The sequence below is a fragment of the Cucurbita pepo genome, chromosome LG19 (assembly GCF_002806865.2).
Source record: "Cucurbita pepo subsp. pepo cultivar mu-cu-16 chromosome LG19, ASM280686v2, whole genome shotgun sequence".
In the NCBI taxonomy this organism is placed as follows: Eukaryota; Viridiplantae; Streptophyta; class Magnoliopsida; order Cucurbitales; family Cucurbitaceae; genus Cucurbita; species Cucurbita pepo.
Window position 1 is genome coordinate 3,481,922 of NC_036656.1, and position 20,147 is coordinate 3,502,068.

General features: G+C 38.7%; 2 protein-coding genes across 3 annotated transcripts; one reads left to right on the plus strand and one right to left on the minus strand.

The window, feature by feature from the left end:
* Positions 1-395: 395 nt before the first annotated feature.
* On the plus strand, positions 396-19,976 carry LOC111781730. Its single transcript, XM_023662420.1, has 8 exons — positions 396-400; positions 3,679-3,692; positions 16,630-16,909; positions 17,183-17,318; positions 18,210-18,294; positions 18,395-18,442; positions 19,391-19,491; positions 19,583-19,976. Exons 2-8 carry the CDS (start codon positions 3,690-3,692, stop codon positions 19,713-19,715), a joined length of 786 nt encoding a protein of 261 aa, XP_023518188.1. The 5' UTR covers positions 396-400; positions 3,679-3,689; the 3' UTR covers positions 19,716-19,976.
* LOC111781731 lies at positions 2,014-5,951 on the minus strand. Of its 2 annotated transcripts, XR_002813009.1 has the most exons (6): positions 5,650-5,951; positions 5,360-5,535; positions 4,492-4,690; positions 3,355-3,613; positions 2,391-2,450; positions 2,014-2,299 (listed from the first exon to the last, which is right to left on the minus strand). XR_002813009.1 is itself a non-coding variant. In XM_023662421.1 (4 exons), the coding sequence occupies exons 1-4, from the start codon at positions 5,726-5,728 to the stop codon at positions 3,390-3,392; spliced, it is 678 nt and encodes a 225-aa protein (XP_023518189.1). In that variant the 5' UTR covers positions 5,729-5,951; the 3' UTR covers positions 3,274-3,389. The 2 variants fall into 2 exon arrangements, 1 of the variants encoding a protein (XP_023518189.1); XM_023662421.1 differs by lacking the exons at positions 2,014-2,299; positions 2,391-2,450 and having other exon boundaries at positions 3,274-3,613.
* Positions 19,977-20,147: the final 171 nt, after the last annotated feature.

A 20,147-nucleotide genomic window follows, 5' to 3' on the forward strand; every position in this document is an offset into this window, starting at 1 on the left:
ATTTGATCCCTAACAAATTTTCGATCAAGATGGTTAGAAAATTTCATTAAATTTTAATGATGTTCTTTACCTTAAAAACTAAAACCGTAAGAATTTAAAAGTACATTATTAAATCGTTACTAAATGGGGCTCACCGCTTTCGCTCCTCTCCCTTTGGTCGAGCTGTTGAACTCCTTTCCCTGTCGGTCTCGAGCTTCTTCTTTTTTCTAGGAAATAATAAAGAAAAGACGAAACGAAAGAAGAATTTAAGACGACTTGACAGTGAAAGAAAGAAAGAAGGGAAAGAGAAGGGAGACTCAACTCCTTATTCATGAGACTTTACGGTGTTTGAATGAAGGGAGACAAAAGCAAGACAAGAAAGATGCTGCTTTCCTTAAGGGAAAAAGTGCAAGCAATGGTAGTAAGTCAAGCATGCTATCAAAGAAAAAGAGCAGCTATGAGGTAAGCGAAGCCGAGGTAAAGGATNATAGTTCAGGCGCGAAGCCGAGGGGTGAAAGAGCGAGACCGGTAGAAAGAGAAGATCAAGAATAAGGATAGGTTCAGTAGTTCAGTCTCATTAATCTTTTAGAATAGGTTCAGGAGAAAGATCAGGTTCCGGTTCAGGAGTAAGTAGGGAGAGGAGAAAGATCAGAGACCGTAAGTCAAGTCCAGGACAGGACGGAAGATTAACCTATTTACCTCGCTTACTGTGAAAGAAGGGAGAGGTGACGGGGCGAAGCAAGCAGTCAGACCAATAGAATAGGTGACGGATCATGAATAAGGAAGAGTATTCATCCTTTTCTTTTACCTTCTTGTCTTTGTTTACCTCCTGAAATAAGGTTAGGTTAATTAATCTCTTTTCTTTTACCGACAAGGGAATATCGTCAAAGGTTTAAGGTTTCGGCAAGCTGCTAACTCCTTCATTTCTTCTTTAACAGTAAAGGAGAAAGAATCTTGTCTTGCTTCAGTCTTTCAATTGGGATTTCATTCATTTACTCGGTGATTGAGCTTCTCTTTCTTTTCCTATTTATTCACTGTATCCAAAGTTCAAAGAATATAGACTACATTGTTACAAATTATTATGGGTAAAAGACAAACACAAGTTATAAGAAAATTATAAACAAAACTAAACAAAACTATTAGGAATAAGTCCAATGCAAGATAAATTTGAACCAATATAGAATGAAAGTTCAATTAAGCTTAAGCCTAAATTATAACTCTTCGACCTAATTCATCTTTAACTTAATTCGCCGTCCTAGTTCATCTTTAACCTGATTCGCAAGGAAAATGTAAGGAATTCAAAATGATTTTCATATAAATATTCATCTTTAACTTAATAAGCCGTCCTAGTTCATCTTTAACTTGATTCGCAAGATTCGCAAGGAAAATGTAAGAAATCCAAAATGATTTTCATATAAATATCTATCTTCTATCTTCAACCGAGGAGAGTAAGTTATTCATCATTCTAAAAGCTCTTGCTACAGTAAAATCATTTGTTTTAAGCACCACATCACATACAATTTCCATACATGGTGTAACGACCCAGAACAACCGCTAGCAGATATTATCCTTTTTGGGCTTTTCTTTTCAGACTTCTCCTCGAGACTTTAAAACGCGTCTGCTAGAGGAAGGTTTCCACATCCTTATAAAGAGTGTTTTGTTCTCCTCCCCAACCAATGTGGGACATCACACATGGTGTGATAAGCACCCCATCGTACAATTTCTTGTGTGTTAAACACCACATCTTATACAATTTCCTCTTCTTTTACCGGCTACGTTCTCTCAATTAAACAAGTTTACCGTTAGTATTACGTAACTACCAACTATGGTTTCTTTATCTGAACTTGTAAAGAAGAAAAAACATGCTTGTTAATCTTGCACATCATGTTTATGGATGAGCGAAAATGTAGAAAAAAGGAATCAAAATCAGGAGGGAAATGATTCAAATGGAGATCACCATCCACAAAAAAACACAAGAAAAAACATCTTTTAGTAACAACACAAATTAAAGTTTACGAACTAAATTTACCGTTGTTTTCACGTGAAGGACAAATATATTTTTTCCGTCCAGAAGTTGGTAACAACACAAACTAACGTTTATGGACTGAGTTATTACTTTCTCGAGAGAGAGAACGAACGAAATACAACCAAATATTGTTGAGTTGAAGCCATAAAAATGGTGTACTAACATCATTAGTAAATTGCATGTCCAGGGACTGAAAGAGTGCCTTCATTGGCATGTACCTCAGAAGATAAGAGCAATGGTGTGTAGCACATGTTAGCCACTACGCCGACGGTCTGCGCAAGGCATATCTCTTGCCTGAAAACAAAGAGGAAAAGGATTCTTATTCGGCTTCTTGTTTGTTCACAGTGGAGGAAAGAAATTTGATAAAGATGCTTTGGCAACTAACCTGGTGATGATGCCTTTCTTTTTCTCTTCCTTTTGCTGCTTTTCATCCCCTCCAAGAAAGCTGTTCAGAATATTCTCTTACTCAAAGCTAAAAATGTTGCTAAATATGGTGTTTTCTTATCCTTTTTCAAGTTTATATAACAGGGCATACTACCAACACTTTGATCCCACAAGACACAACTTTTGAGTATCTGTTATGAATTGCATTGGCTCTAACTCCATTGGCCTGCTCATGGCCAATGCAAACAGCTACGACTACCCTGGTCGGAACCCCTCTCCATTTTGGACTGGTTTTACAGGCCAACACCAGTTTTCTGATGGAGACCCAATTGAAGATGATCCCGAGGGTGAGCGGACTAACCTCAGTTGTTTCGAGAATTCGCAGAATGAACTCGACTCCTCGGATCTCATCTTCAATGGCCAAGACCCTTATGACAATCAACAAAGTGGCTGCACAACGGAGAATAGAGAACTGATTCTCTTCCACAATGAGGATCAAACTGAGGATTATACTGGTGATCCTAGAAACCTATACTATGAATTTGATTGGGCTTGTTTTCGATCTTGGTTTGGACTTGGAGAAGATGAACAGGACTGGAATGGACAGGAATTGAGACTAGAACAAGACTGCAGTTCTGAGGCTGTGGCCCTTCTAGAATCCATCCTTGGGTATTGGTCATGAACCAGACAACAATTGGCTGAATGCAATGTAATCAGAGTTCTTTTTTTGTTTTCAACTATTTTTTACCAGAAGAAATAAGAAGTTTTCCGTATTCTATTACACCAAAGTAAGCAAAACTCAGGATTCCCTATGGTCGCTCTCCCTCTAGCCCCCTACATATATCTCTTCGTACCATTTTAGAGGATGTTCTTCCTATGATCAATGAACAAAGCAGAAATTTCATGATATTTCTATTCTAACCCGAAGGTAATAAAAGAATATTATGCAAAATGAGTATCTGTACATGTATTTCTCTTTCTTGATGTGTACCAAATCTTCTCAAATTACATCGTTAAGGCCCAATTCATCCTCGATGTCATCACCATCTTCAAACAGCTTCAGGAATCTGGCCTGATCTTGCTCTCTTCTCTTTTTTTGCCAGTACTTGTATCCTATCACCATACCAATAATTAACACAGTTGAAACTATAACACTGATAAGTATGATTGCAGCAGCATGCATTCCCTTTTCTGTATCCTGTGAATGTGAGCTTGAACTGGTAACTGCAAGTATCAATTTGACAAATTCTTAAATGCAGATTGTAATACTTCAAAAACACATGGACAAGTCAACAGAGTCATGGTCACAGACTTGTTTAAAATAATTGAGAAGCAGGCAGGAAGCATGAGTGCACGTTCATTGATTATGCCATGCATTATTTACTAAAATTCTAAAGGTTCTTGGGAGAGTTTTGTTTATTATTATTACATTAACTATCTATTGGGCGCTCATACTTCATTTAGAATCCTCTTGAAGACTTCAAAGTTTCCAAAATGAAAAATGTTACAAGGTGTTCCCTCAAAAGGTGTGGATTAAGGTTTTATATAGTTGCATTCATCTTAACTAAATGTGAGATCTCACATCGGTTAGAGAGGAGAATGAAGCATTCCTTATAGGGTGTGGAAACCTCTCCCTAGTGGACGCATTTTAAAATCTTGAGGGGAAGCCCGGAAGGGAAAGTCCAAATAAAACAATATCTGCTAGCGGTGGGCTTGAGCTGCTACACTAAAAGAGGCGGAATGTAAGGAAAGAAAAAGTGATACAGAACTTCAAGGATACTAAGAACAACAAAGCTTATATCTATATGTTCACGAATCGTGTTTATCTTCAAACTCAAAAGTTTCCATGACAAACAACTAAAATATCTAAGAGAGTGAATCAATAAGATGATTTCCCTTTTTCTTCACATGCTGAGGGAACCACCATTAGTGGAGGAAAGCAATATGATCATTCACATCTAGAAGGGAACTGATTTATTCAGTAATTTAAAACTCAACAATTACTCAAACCATATACAGTTGAAACCTTCTACATAATTTCTGTATGAAGGCCACATTAATTCAACTAAAAGAAGAGTCATAAACTATGGAATATTACTAACCATTGGAATAAGCAGTGCACTCCAAGCACAGAAAAGTGGCATTGAACTCTTTTTTGTTGTATCGAACATATTCCCCATCGGGTGCGGTAAAATCAGATGGACATAACTCCCATTCTTCAAATACATCATCAGATTTAATGCTGTCCTCCTCATAGAACCCACATCGCTTACATTTTTTGCTTTTAAATTCAGTCAATGGCTGAAAGCACAGAGATAGTATTTCAACATTGGAACCAAAACAACAATAGTAAACAGTGCCATTGGTTACTGTGTATGCAATGCAATCCCTTTCCTCAGTTGAGATAAATGAAAGAGGAAATATGTGCTTTTTAACCAAAACAGAACTCTTAATTAAACTATGTTTCTTGCAACAAAGAGTTCAAAAGGTCTTTGTTTTGAATGACATAGAAAAGTTACAATCGTCATATTAAAATCTCCTAATGGTATGTTACTTTCCAATTTGTATGAAGAACTTTAATCATTACAAAATTAGAAGCAAACAAGACACTAAAGTTTCCACCAGTGTGTGTTCTTTTTGTCGGTAAAATTTGACCTACCCCGTTTGATAACTATTTGGTTTTTTTGTTTATGAAAACTAGGCTTGTTTCATCTCAATGTTTTTTTCGATAATTTGTCTTTTTTGACTGAAAATTTTGGATTCTTATCCAAATTCAAAAACAAAAACTAAGTTTTCTTGAAAATGACTTTCTTTAGCTTTCAAACCTATGTAAGCTTAAATCTAAAATCAAATGATTATCAAACGTGAGTGAAATTACAGCTTCCAATAAAGTCAGGCATGAAAAGAAGGAAAAGCAAAGTTGGAAAAGCTTTAAAATTATTCAAAACAACTCAATGAGAGACCACAAACCTGCCAAGATTCTTCACCATTGAAGCTGTATAGAACATGCACTTTCTGTACATCAGGCAATTTCGTCTTATTTCCCCCTTGACATTTAAAATAAACAGTCGGTTTCGAAGCTAACCATTCGTGCGTCTTGTATATTACGATGGAATCAAGCGTAACAACCGCCGATTCTTCGCCCCCTGAAAAACATTTCCAATATTCAAACCCCGACTACAAAATGGAAAATAACAACGAACACAGAAACCAAATCCAACCAAAAACAACAATCTCACATCTATTCGATCAAATTTTACCTGAACAGCAGCTCAGAGATGCCGAAACAAGAAGAAAAACCGTCAAAACTTTGAAACTCGTACTACGCCGAATCGGCATATCGCGAATTAATCAAAACCCTATACGCAACTCGCCTGAATCAAATTCAGAAAACTATAATCACGAATATCGGATTTCTGTTAGAACGACGGGATCAATGAGTTATCCGGCGACGGAGAAGGCGGTGGCCGACTTGTTTTACCTCCGATTCAATCGAACGGAAGCTTCGAGGTTATGACGATTTGGGTCCTTGGCGTGCGAACAAACCCGTGGGGTAATGAAGGAACATGGGGTCTTGCGTTTGTGATACGCTTACACCAATGGTAAACTGTTAGTCTGCCCAAATCTTTGCCACGTGTTGTGATATCCACGTCATCGGCTGATGGTGATTGCGTGGCGTAATCTGGAAGGCTGGGTTTGCATAGCAACCGATTGCGATTTGCCGTCGATTCTCGGCCGTAGTATGGAACTGCTGTACTGGATTATTCCCCCTCCCCCCTGAATGATGTAAGTTTGACTTCTTTTTATCTTTTCTATTCACAACATTTAGGTTGACATTTTATTAAAATAAATAAATTAATGTGGATTTTTAAAATCTATGTAAAATAAATTATATTATGATTCTTTTTTTTTTTTTGTTTTAAAAAATAGTAAAATATTTATTAGTAAGAACGTTTTACGAAGCATAAATGATACACGTGATGTGACAACCATCTAATAAAACCTCTAAATGCTAAATGTCACGATCGTACTCTTGTAGCTCCAAGATAGTCATTGTGCGCTACTTGTTTTAAACGAGCGAACAAGTTAGTAGTGAGAAATTCAAACTTCGTGGATAACATCGACGTATGCTCGAGTCTCAAATCACGTTTGAGAGAAATGTTTTAGGAAACGTGAGCAAGGAAATCGTTGAAAATAATTTGAAAAAAAGCAATGTTATAAGTGAAAAGTGATTCGGCAACAACAACGATGTTGATAGAATATAACCCGAGTAAGAGGAAGAGTTAACTAGTCATATCCCCTATAGTACATTTTGAGACATTTTAGCGCTCGAGGGTGTAAACATGGTCATACATCCTCATATTGACACAACATGAAATAGTAAAGACTTATCTAAAACGAAAGCATGTAAAAGAGGTTTGGAATGAGCATGTGACCATGGGCAAGCATGACCGAGACATCAGACAAATGGTCATAGATAGCACACCTTGAACAAGCATAATCGTGGCAATTAGCTCGTGTTGTATGTCACAATCGCACTCTTGATGGCAGCGGATTTGCGATTGTGCAGCACTCACTTTCCAACGACAAGTGAGCTAAGCCAATTCGTTCTTACGTTGCCTTCGGCCAAGCGACATATGCTCGAGCCTCTGGCCTCGGTTTAAGAAGAAGGTTTTAGAAACCGAGGGCAGAGAGAGATTTTTGAAATAGAGATTTTGAAAGAGACATTATATATGCAAGTAAGAGAGTAACAACAACGGCTCACGGTATATAACTTTTGGTAGGGAGAAGTTGACAACTAGTCATATCCCCTTATAGGACATTCTGAGGCATTTCATGTCTGGCAGCCCTAGACATGATTTTTCCGAAACGTCATACTTCCTAGAAATACAAAAGTAAAATACTAGAACATGGAAAGACATAAAGAGTTTGGCTTGTCATGGGCATGCGGCCATGGGCAACATGCCTTGGACGAGAATGACCGTGACATCCTCCCCCACCTAATTGGTTGACGTCTTTGTCAACAGACTACTTTCAAACCTGGCGATGTGAGTGGCGGCGGAGTCCAAATCTTCAGCGCGTTTCCTGTTGGTTTCCTCCGTAGGGAGATTCTTCCATTTGACAAGGAATTCGCGAATCTTTCGTACGGGTCTTCCTATCTTCCTAACTCTATCGGCAAGAATCTCCTCTATTTATTTGGTGTCTCTTTGTTTCAGATCGATGCTCAGTCTAGTGATTACATTTCGTTGGTCGTCGTTTGGGTCAAGGTTGTAACGACCCTAACTTTTACCTATTTAATCTAAGGTCATTACTATACCTTGACATGCGGAATATACATTAAATGGGCCATGTTCATAAATGTGACTTACACTCGTCTTTTATTACCTCGTGAAAGAGAAAATAATTACAAGGAGAAGAAAGGAAAAGAACATTATTGAAATAAAGGAAAAGGAACAAAACCGAAATGAATGTCTTATATTACCCTATGGTTTATTATGCAAATACAATTCAACTTATACTAACCTATACTAATGTTGCAAACCGAATTCAACCTAGACTATGAAATAAAAAAAAAAACAAATAAAAAAAACAACTACCCTATGCATGTGCCACGTCCCGAGGTGTACGATGCCGCCGTCGATGTCACATGGGTATCTTGCCCTTATCTGAAAAAGTAAAGTAGCACGAGGCTTGAGTATTTCTAGAATACTCAGTAAGTGACCCCCTATTGGGGTTATGCAACAATCACACGCAATGAAATTATGAGACCTATCGTTTCGTTTCGTTTCATCTTGTTTCATTTTCCCTACGGTGCTGTCCTAACGGGTAATCGTGGATGTGTACCATATACTCTACACACAGCCCATACGTGCGAGTATGAGCTCACCAGTTAGTTCGCACACCGCTGGGCCACTTTCCTTATCCGGTGGGCATACTCTGGGAGCCCCTTATGCCGGGACCCATTAAAACTAGTAACCGTCACGGCAGCGCTATGTAAAGCATAACGATTGTTGTCCTACCATTGGATGTACGCGTCCGTACCCTCGTGATGGGATAGGGGTATCCCCCAGATGCATGAACACACAATATGCATGAGGTCCCCACTAGTCCTACATTTAACATTAATGAACATAACCCCTTGTCACGTTTCATGTTTACATGTCATTCTCATTTTCATTTCTTTACGTATCATACATATTTCTATCGGGGTTATGTTTCCATGCAGTTTACCGTATTTCATGTCATACAATTCATGCCGTTTACATTCAAATATTTCGTACAATCATGCTATAATCATTCATGAACCACATATTGTCACATGCATATCATATCACATCAAACAAAGCAGCATACATAGCATACATTCACGTTCACATGAGTTTGTACTTAAGCACATTAAACTGGCATACAATTCAATGACACGTGCAAATCCACGGGCACATGCAACATACAACAATTAGCACGTAACCTACGACACGTGAGCCACTTACTTGGTTAGCTTAAGTCGTTGTCACGTATATATCCTTAATAAAAGTTCGATTCCGCCCTTTGAAATCCAGTCAACCTATGTGAGCCCATGATATCAGTTTCAAGTTTGAAGTCTATAAAATTATTTCTCTAATATACGGGTTAAAATTCTGATATTTCTTGTTACAAAATTTAATGGAGTTTCATGCACTTTAATATTTTCTGTTTTATTTTTAAATTCTGTTCAACNTTAATTAGATTTTTTTTTTTTAAATAAATTTTCAGTTATGTAAACATTTTCAATTATGTAAAGAAGATATTCCTCTTATTCTATATTTATTTTCATTTTGTAAACAGATATTGTTGCCCAATTTTAATCGATTATTTGTCTACTAATGGATCTGCCAACTATTGATNGTTTCCATGCAGTTTACCGTATTTCATGTCATACAATTCATGCCGTTTACATTCAAATATTTCGTACAATCATGCTATAATCATTCATGAACCACATATTGTCACATGCATATCATATCACATCAAACAAAGCAGCATACATAGCATACATTCACGTTCACATGAGTTTGTACTTAAGCACATTAAACTGGCATACAATTCAATGACACGTGCAAATCCACGGGCACATGCAACATACAACAATTAGCACGTAACCTACGACACGTGAGCCACTTACTTGGTTAGCTTAAGTCGTTGTCACGTATATATCCTTAATAAAAGTTCGATTCCGCCCTTTGAAATCCAGTCAACCTATGTGAGCCCATGATATCAGTTTCAAGTTTGAAGTCTATAAAATTATTTCTCTAATATACGGGTTAAAATTCTGATATTTCTTGTTACAAAATTTAATGGAGTTTCATGCACTTTAATATTTTCTGTTTTATTTTTAAATTCTGTTCAACAAATCTTTCTTTCTTTGTAATTATTTTCCTTTTTTAAATAAATTTTCAGTTATGTAAACATTTTCAATTATGTAAAGAAGATATTCCTCTTATTCTATATTTATTTTCATTTTGTAAACAGATATTGTTGCCCAATTTTAATCGATTATTTGTCTACTAATGGATCTGCCAACTATTGATTCTAACCTTATTTCCTAACTTACGATGCTAACAAAAAAAAATCTAATTAATTGAATATGAGATCTGATTATTACATGATTAGTAAAATNAAACTGGCATACAATTCAATGACACGTGCAAATCCACGGGCACATGCAACATACAACAATTAGCACGTAACCTACGACACGTGAGCCACTTACTTGGTTAGCTTAAGTCGTTGTCACGTATATATCCTTAATAAAAGTTCGATTCCGCCCTTTGAAATCCAGTCAACCTATGTGAGCCCATGATATCAGTTTCAAGTTTGAAGTCTATAAAATTATTTCTCTAATATACGGGTTAAAATTCTGATATTTCTTGTTACAAAATTTAATGGAGTTTCATGCACTTTAATATTTTCTGTTTTATTTTTAAATTCTGTTCAACAAATCTTTCTTTCTTTGTAATTATTTTCCTTTTTTAAATAAATTTTCAGTTATGTAAACATTTTCAATTATGTAAAGAAGATATTCCTCTTATTCTATATTTATTTTCATTTTGTAAACAGATATTGTTGCCCAATTTTAATCGATTATTTGTCTACTAATGGATCTGCCAACTATTGATTCTAACCTTATTTCCTAACTTACGATGCTAACAAAAAAAAATCTAATTAATTGAATATGAGATCTGATTATTACATGATTAGTAAAATATGAAAGAAGCTTCCTAACTTACAATGCTAACAAAAAAAAAATCTAATTAATTGAATATGAGATCTGATTATTACATGATATAGTAAAATATGAAAGAAGATTTGATCATAAATTGATTTCTTATAACCATAAAAGGAATCTGAGATAGGATTTTACGAGACGAAAATCCCCAGGTACATCTGCATCATATAGTTGAAACACCATTTTAATTTTTCCCAAATCTGACATTTTTTTTCTGTTTATTTTTGGATGAACTGTGATATGGTGAGGTAGAGGAAAGAGGACGTGCGACCAGAGGTTAGTGGAGAGAGGTGTGTAAATTTTATTTTTATTTTTATTTTTAATTTTAAGTAATCTTTTTAGTTATTTAATTATGAATCATTATTATTTTTATTATTTTGACGTATAATTGTTGTTATTTGTTTATTTATTATTATTATTATTATTATTGTTATTATTATTATTATTATTGTTATTATTATTATTATTATTATTATTATTATTATTATGTTTTGGCTATTACAAAGGTGATAGGGCTTCAAGTTGCTCACATGAATTAGTGTGTGGATTTTCATCCATGTGGGTAGCACAACTCTAGAAGTAGCCCCGTCTTTTTAAGGACTTCAACCGGGCCTTCATATTTACAAACTAGTCTCTGGTCCTTTCGACTGCGGAATCTGATCTGTTCTGGTCTCAACTTGATGAGGACTTGGTCTCCTGCTCGGAATTGGAGGGGGCGAAACTTCTTGTCTGTCCACTTCTTCATATGCTTGGAAGCTTTCTCCAAATATGTCCGGGCTATATCTGTTGTCTACTTCCATTCTCTCATGAAATTTTGAGCTTGAGAGTTTTTTACTGCATAAGGATGATCAATAATATGGGGCAAAGCCGGCTGTCGTCCATTTACAATTTTGAAGGGGCTCTTTTAGCTCGAGGAGATGTTTAAAGTCGTTCCCAAGAAGGCGAATAACTCGGTCCAGAATGTCCCAATGAATCTACCATCCCTATCGCTGATGATACTTGATGGAATGCCCCATAACTTTACAATGTGTTTGAAAACAGTTGGGCTGTTAGTTCAGTTGAGAATAATTTGGGGGTAGGAACGAACATCGCGTATTTCGAGAATCGGTCTACGATAACCAAGATGGCGTCATATTCCCTCACTTTTGGGAGATGTGTTATGAAGTCTAGAGACACTTTTTCAAGGCCTTGTTGGCACAGGTAGAGGTTCCAAGAGTCCCGAGACTTTGATTTTCTCGACTTTGTCCTGTTGGCAGATGAGGTACGTCTTCATGTACTGCATGATGTCGACTCACATATTTGACCAGAAGTACCCCTTTTTTATTAAGGCATATGTTCGTTGCCACCCAGGGTGTCCGGCCCATAAGGTATCATGACATTCCTAAATGAGCTTCTTCCTCAGTTCTCCTGTTCTTGGAACGTATAATCTGTTTCCCTTTGTCATTAGAAGGTCTCCCTCGACCCAAAACTGTTGTGTCTTCCCAGCTTTAGCTAGTTCAACGACTGCTTTGGCCGATGGGTCTTTATGTAAATGTTCTTTAATGATGTCGCGCATTGACCCATCGATCTTACTTGAGTGAATATGGGCTAACATGCACAGGGCCGCATGTTCGCCCTTCCGACTCAGCGTGTCGGCTGCTTGGTTACTCTTTCCTGCCTTGTGTTCAAATTTGAAGTTGAATTCAGCTAATGACTCTTGCCACCGAGCTTGTTTTTTCGTCAATTTTGGTTGATCGAAGACGTGGCAAATGACGCTGTTATCCGTCTTCACTACGAACTGTGATCCCAAGAGGTACTGTCTCTAGACTCGTAGGCAATGGACCACAACCTGCATTTCTTTTTCGGAGACAGTGTACCTCCTTTCAACATCATTGAGCTTTCGACTTTCATAAGCGATAGGGGTGATCTTCTTGAATAAGGACACCGCCTAGGGCAAAGTCGGAAGCATCCGTCTCTATTTCAAATGGTTTAGTAACATCTATTAATCCGAGGACAGGACCCTTCATCATGGTTGCCTTCAGATCTTCAAAGGCCATTTGACATTCATTTGACCATGACCAAGGGTGGTTTTTCTTCAGGAGTTCTGTTAATGGGGCGGCTCGTCGTGAAAATCCTTCGACGAACCGCCTATAGTAGTTTGCCAATCCTAGGAAGGATCGCACATCAGATATTGAAGTAGGGATTTTCCACTCTTTGATAGTTTTTATCTTATCGCTATCCATACCGATCTGTCCACAACTGATGACATGTCCAAGGAAGTTGATACATGTTTGTGCGAAGACACATTTTTCTTTCTTGACATACAACTGATTCTGCCGCAGCTTGTCAAACACTAGCTTCAGGTGCACCTTGTGTTCCTCCAAGGTTGTGTTGTATATAACTATGTCGTCAAGGTATACTACGACGAACTGATCCAAGTATTCGTGGAAAACCTGGTTCATTAACATGCAAAACGTAGCTGGGGCGTTTGTCAAACCAAAGGGCATTACCAGGAATTCAAACGCCCCATATCTTATTACACACGTCGTCTTGGGCTCGTCCCCTTCGGCGATACGTACTTGGTAGTACCCTGATCGTAAGTCCAACTTCGTGAAGTATTTGGCCCCGTGAAGTTGGTCAAACAAGTCGGATATTATCGGCAGTGAGTATTTGTTGCGTACCGTCACCTTGTTTAAGGCTCTATTATCTATGCACAGATGCAACGTCTCATCCTTCTTTTTCTAAAATAATACGGGGGCTCCGTAAGGTGCCTTTGCCGGGCGGATGAATCCTGCCGTCAACAACTCATCTAGTTGTTTCCTCAATTCGGCTAGCTCAGGGAGAGTCATCCGGTATGCGTTCTTTGCTGGGGGTTTAACCCCGGGGAGGAGTTCAATTTCGTGATCAATGCCTCGACGGGGTGGTAGTGTTTGTGGTAAGCTCTCTGGCATTATGTTGGCATAACTGTCTAGTACATCCTTGATTTCGTTTGGAACAATTTCCTTAGTGGTCATTTCTTCCATCAGGGGTATAGCCATAAATGTAGGTTCCTCTCGTGTGAGTCCTCCTTTCAATTGTATGGCCGAGATCATTCTAAGATTACCTAGTTGCTTGATGCTTGCAGGTATCACTGTGGGGTTGTGGTCGGTGATCACCAAGCATTTCGCCAGTGGCATTGAGATAACTTTGTGTCCTAAGAGGAAGTCCATCCCAAATACCACGTTGAAGTCGTCCATGTGAACCACGATAATGTCCATTTCTCTTGTCCAGGTCCCTAATTTGAAGGGGACTCTTTTAGAAACTCCCACAATAGGCAAGGCCTCAGAGTTGACAGCTTTCATTTTTCTGGGCTCCTTTTCTATGGTGAGTCTCAATCTTCGTGCTTCTTGGTCGGCGATGAAGTTGTGGGTCGCACCTGAGTCTATCAAGGTGCTCTTGCTTGGTCGGGAGTTTGTTGTTGCATCTACGAACATGAGCCCTTTCTCTATTATCTCCTTTGGGTCGACCTTCCATTGGAGGGCTAACAAGAATTTAAGCGCACCCATTCGGGGGTTGTCCTGATCTTCCCTCCTGTCTAGCGTAATCTCGACTCCTGTGTCATTGCTTTCTTGAATGGACACTTGTAGTGCACTGAGAGAGGCCCGATGAGGACAATAGAAAAGTCTGTGGGGGCCTTTATACAACAGGCATTGTAAGGTGCCGTTGGGTAGTTCTTTTGAGGGTAAGGTCCTCGAGATGTCCCCCCTTGGTTATTCTGAGGAGATCTATCTGTCCACCCACTTGATCTGACATTACTTCCGTTTAGTCTATTGGGGCCTTCATTTCGATGACCTGGCGTTCTATATGTTTTGCGCCCAGTGTTTGGGGCCTGTGTTGTTCTTCTTTGGAAACTCGCTTCATTTCCAAAGTCTAGGAGTCTCTCGACGCTGGCAATTGCGGTAGCTAGATCTTGAACCTTTTTCTCATGTATTTTTGTTTTGACCCATGTTTTGGCCCACGGTTGTAACCCATTTATAAAGAAAAATACCTTGTATTTCTCTGATGTGCCCCTGATATCTAGCATCAAGGTCGAGAACTGTCTGAGATAGTCCCTTATGCTTCCAGTTTGTTTCAGGGTTATTAGTTTTTCCATTGCCATATGTTCTACGTTTTCGGGGAAGAATTGGTCCCTCAACTCTCTCTTGAGGTCTTCCCACGAGTCGATGGTGCACAATCCATTCTCGATGTCTTGCACCTTTGTACGCCACCAAAGTTTTGCATCATCTATGAGATGCCTTGAGGCTATTGTCACTTTTATGTTGTAGGTACAAGTCGTTGTGGCTTTGAAGTACTGTTCGACATCAAAGATGAAGTTCTCCAACTCTTTGGCGTCCCGATTCCCTTTGAAGGGTCTGGGGTCTGGGAACTTCAGTTTGTTGGATCCTATATGAGTTTGCCTAGCCGTGATGTTCTCCACGGCTTTCATGGTCACCCCAATCGGGTGTTCATGTCGGCCATCTTTTCTTGGATGGCATTGATCGTTGTTCTGAATTCGTCAGCTAATCTATTAAACAAACTCATCATGGTGTTTTGTAGCACGTCGATCTCTTCGCCACGTCCCTCCTTGTGCGCGACAGAGCTATCGAGGCTACCAAAAGGTCTCGAGTTGATCGTAGGAGCAACTCTTTCTTCGAGCGAGGCCACTCGAAACATTAGTTCTGCAATTGACAACCCATCCAGGCGGTTGCCCATTGCGTCGATTTGTACGACTTTTCCATTCAATTCCGTCACCGTTCTTCCAGGAAGCGGATGGTGTCAAGGACTTCTTTGAGGACCAACATTTTCTCCTCTATTAAAGTAAGCCGGTCGGCTTGTGATTTGGGTGTCGACTTTGTCGTCGACATAGTTTCGGTCTTTGCTATGTCACGGAGCTAACAAAGCTCTGATACCACTTGTCATAATCGCACTCTTGATGGCAGCGGACTTGCGATTGTGCGACATTCACTTTCTAACGACAAGTGAGCTAAGCCAATTCGTTCTTACGTCACCTACGACCAAGCGACATATGCTCGAGCCTCTAGGCTCGGTTTAAGAAGAAGGTTTTAGAAAACGAGGGCAGAGAAAGATTTTCGAAAGAGAGATTTTGAAAGAGACGTTATATGTGCAAGCAAGAGAGTAACAACTAGTCATATCCCTTCTGAGGCATTTCATATCTAGCAGGCCTAGACATGATTTTTCGAAAACGTCATTGTTCATAGAAATACAAAAGTAAAACACTAGAACATGGAAAGACATAAAGGGTTTGACTTGTCATGGGTATGCGGCCATGAGCAACACGCTTTGAACGAGCATGACCGTGACACTGTATGGGCAACCAAAGTGTGAGCTGCTTCATTGACGTTCGTGTGAGTTAGAATAAAACGTTTATATGATGGGTTTGTGAAAGATGTTTTTAGACCAACGTAACTTCATTGAACGAGCATGACCGTGACACTGTATGGGCAACCAAAGTGTGAGCTGCTTCATTGACGTTCGTGTGAGTTAGAATAAAACGTTTATATGATGGGTTTGTGAAAGATGTTTTTAGACCAACGTAACTTCATTGAACGAGCATGACCGTGACACTGTATGGGCAACCAAAGTGTGAGCTGCTTCATTGACGTTCGTGTGAGTTAGAATAAAACGTTTATATGATGGGTTTGTGAAAGATGTTTTTAGACCAACGTAACTTCATTGAACGAGCATGACCGTGACACTGTATGGGCAACCAAAGTGTGAGCTGCTTCATTGACGTTCGTGTGAGTTAGAATAAAACGTTTATATGATGGGTTTGTGAAAGATGTTTTTAGACCAACATAACTTTGCAGAAGTGTACACGAGTTAAATTGAGTTGGTTTGGAGAACTTTTAAACCAACCCGAATTCAAAATTTTGGGTTGGCTGGATTGGCGAGGTGAAGTTTAAGTTGGAAAAAAAATATAATCAATAACCTCAAAACCTTAGTTGGAACTTTAGAGGGTGAAGCAGCCACTGCCACCGCCCCTCAGCTCAGTGAACGAGTCTTAAACTCTCATATCTTCTTCAATACTTCACCAACATCGCCTCCTTTCCCAAAAATGTCGGCCCTCGGTCTGCTCCGTAAGGCACTTCGATCGCACTTCGTTACTCCTTCTGCAAGGGCAAATCATGGCCTCCCTGTGTTTTTCCGCCAATCTCCAAGATTCTTCTCGACGGAAGGGGAACAACCCCCTTCGGAACCGCCCGCCGATCCTTTTCTTGATACATCAAAAACAGCAGGTATGAATCTCGTTTCAATGTCTTCGTCGAGTTCGGGCAATGCTTTTATGTGATATATCGGGAGAGGTTTAGGGTTTATAGATGGTGGCGGGTGAAAATTTTGGGAACAATTTTCTTTCTCCTTTACTCGATTTAGTTCTTATATCTTTGATTTTTGGGATATTTGGAATGCATTAGTCGCAACAAAATCATTTTGGAGTACTTACTGCTATTCTGGTGTCATTTCTCGTCTGATTTTGCGTGGTGCGATGCGTAATGAGTTTTTCTTTTCAGGTTTGGTGTACGGAAAATTGTATGGTATCACAAGGAATACACTAAAGACGGACATTGTCAATTTACTGGAAGGGTGTAATTTGAATTTGGATGATGTCAAAGTTGAATACAATCGGAGTTTCACACCAACCTCTATGTAATATTCTTCTTTTTAGCTTATATTGTATATAGATGCTTCCCATTCCTACTGCATTGATTGAACTACAATGATCAAAGAATATCTAATTGCCCTTTTGATCCTTCGATCATTGTTTGAACTGCAATGATCAAAGAATATCTAACTGCCCTTTTGATCCTTTGATCATTGTTTGTGTTGGAAGAAAGTCCCACATCGGCTAATTTAGGGGATGTTCATGGGTTTATAATCAAAGAATACTCTCTCCATTGGTACGAAGCCTTTTGAGGAAGCCCATAGCAAAGCCATGAGAGCTTATGCTCAAAGTGAACAATATCATACCATTGTGGAGAGTCGTGTTCATCTAACCTGGTATCAGAGTCATGCCCTAAACTTAGTCATGTCAATAGAATCCTCAGATGTCGAACAAAGGACTCCAAAAGAAAAAGGAGTCAAGGCTTCTTGAAGGCATAGTAAAAAATGACTAAGACTCCAAAAAGAAAGAGGAGACGAGCCTCGAATAAGGGGAGACATACTTTGTTCGAGGGGAGGTGTTGGATGAAAGTCCCACATCGCGGGTAATTTAGGGAATGTTCATGGGTTTATATCATACCATTGTGGAGACTCGTGTTCATCTAACAGTTTGAACTGCAATGATCAAAGAATATCTAATTGCCCTTTTGATCCTTTGATCACTTTAATACAAGTGCATCCTTAACCCTGGGTTAATTAGCTTACTTGTTAATCTATTGATTATGTGTTCTTTAAGTGTGTTGTAACTTGTAATCTTGAAACGGATTGCATTTCGAAGGAGCAACTCAATCGATTATTTAAAAACTATGAATATGTATTTATAAGTAACACTGTGCTTGAGGTTGGTTTTCATTAAATATTTATGGATGTTGTAATCAGGATGATGCAGTTCCCTTCCCGTCAGGCTTATGATAATGCGTTTCGAGTGATTGGAAGAAAAGGTCGCTTGTACAGATTGGAGCGGGTGATGTTTTGATGAATACATATCTAATAATGGATTTGTTTTTTGTTTTTTTTTTTTTCAAAAATTTGAGAATGCTATAACTTTTATTTCTGAATTTCAGGCTGATCGTTCGCAGTGGGACATTCTTTCACCTTACAACGGAAAAACTGTAATGTCATTTTTTCTTAGAACTATGAACTCATTATCAATAGAGAAATCTCTATTTTCAATTATATTCTTGTTTTTGCCCTTGGCATCTTTGATTTTGATTAGAAACCAATTATGAGACCCCACATCGATTGAAGAGAGGAACGAGTGCCAGTGAGGATGCTGGGCTTCGAAAGGGGGTGGATTGTGAGATCCCGCATCGGTTGGAGAGGGGAACGAAACATTCTTTATAAGGGCGTGGAAACCTCTCCCTAGCAGATGCGTTTTAAAAACCTTGAGGGGAAACCCGAAAGGGAAAGCCCAAAGAGAGCAATATCTACTGGCGCTGGGCTTGGGCTCTTACAAATGTAAGATCCCACGTCGGTTATTCTTTTATAAGGGTGTGAAACCCCTCCTTAGTAGACGCGTTTTAGAAACCTTGAGGTAAAGCCCAAAGAAGAGAATTTCTGTTAGCGGTGGGCTTGGGCTGTTACACCAACCCATCCTACTTTGGCTTTGTTTATCTAATAACTATAGAAAGGTATCATGTGGTTGAATGATATGGTTTCAAGGATCAAGCATGCATATTCAATGGATTGTTCCTTGCGTTCTTTTTCGTGTTAAATTATTTAGAAAGAAGTAAAAATGTTAGCTAAGGTCCATGTGGTTAGAGTCTCCTCTTAGTACCTTCTCAAGATTGAAATTGTAATGACTGCTTCAAACCAGAAAGGTTAAAGGTTTTTATCTTAAGATCATTTGTAAAAGATAAAAACATGCACCGTAGTGGTTAAAATTTCAATTGACTTGAAACTTCAAGACTGAGGATTGGCTACCTTCCTGGCCATAGGGTTGTACTCTCAACACTCGGGTTTGTTCTGAATTTTCTTCTGTGAGGTTCAATTTTCTTTGCAATATATTGTTCTCTAGATGGGGAGAAAACTGATACCACTGAGGATTTGAGCATTTATAGGTCCTTCTGCAAGGAATACCTCGAAACGCATTGGTAGAAGATGTCGAACGCTTCTTATTGGGCTGTGACTATGATGCAACCTCGATCAATATGTTTTTCAGGTAAAGATCGATAATTCGTGACGAAGTTCATAATTAGTATGCATTACTTGTAGGAACTTTTGTGTGATGCATCATTTGTACATCATTGTAGGGCGTCCTTTCCAGAACCCATGAGACTGGCTACAGTTCTGTTCCCTTCACCAACACAAGCAATGCACGCATTTCTTACAAAGAACAGAGGGTTTTGCCTGAACAACCAAATTTTGATGCGGGTTCTCCAATAATTAGTAACTGTTATCATCTATATTCGACGCATATTTTGTGTTGGCTCGATGGCTGGGCGTTTTGTTAGTGTTATGAATTATGACTTGAATCTTCGTTATCTCAAGCCTCCAGGTACTAATCACATTCATTCAAAGTGACCTTAAAATCTTTCTTTTTTCACCAAGTTTTCTGTTTGTTTGGGCTAAAGAACTGCATCTGTAAGGAAGGATATTTGGATTTTGAAGTTATTTATGAACAATAAGATTGTTGAAGTTATATGATGTAATGTTCTGTATAAAAATGTCCCTAATCACAAACAAGTAAGTATGTCCTCTTGAATCAATGGGAGAACTTTTGTGCACTTTTGTTTAAGAAATAGAACTGGATGTCAGTTTACTGGGACTGTTCATTTCCGACGACGGGACGGGGTCTAACTACATGGAGAATGGAAG

Excerpts from the sequence above, each read along its gene's own strand:
- LOC111781730 (XM_023662420.1), top strand. Across the intron at positions 17,319-18,209 it reads AGTTTCACACCAACCTCTAT|GATGATGCAGTTCCCTTCCC; the intron begins GTAATATTCTTC and ends TGTTGTAATCAG. Across the intron at positions 19,492-19,582 it reads TCGATCAATATGTTTTTCAG|GGCGTCCTTTCCAGAACCCA; the intron begins GTAAAGATCGAT and ends ACATCATTGTAG.
- LOC111781731 (XM_023662421.1), bottom strand. The coding sequence starts at position 5,728 with ATGCCGATTCGGCGTAGTACGAGTTTCAAAGTTTTGACGGTTTTTCTT. Across the intron at positions 4,691-5,359 it reads ATGGTGAAGAATCTTGGCAG|CCATTGACTGAATTTAAAAG; the intron begins GTTTGTGGTCTC and ends CTGTGCTTTCAG. Across the intron at positions 3,614-4,491 it reads GTGCACTGCTTATTCCAATG|TTACCAGTTCAAGCTCACAT; the intron begins GTTAGTAATATT and ends TGATACTTGCAG.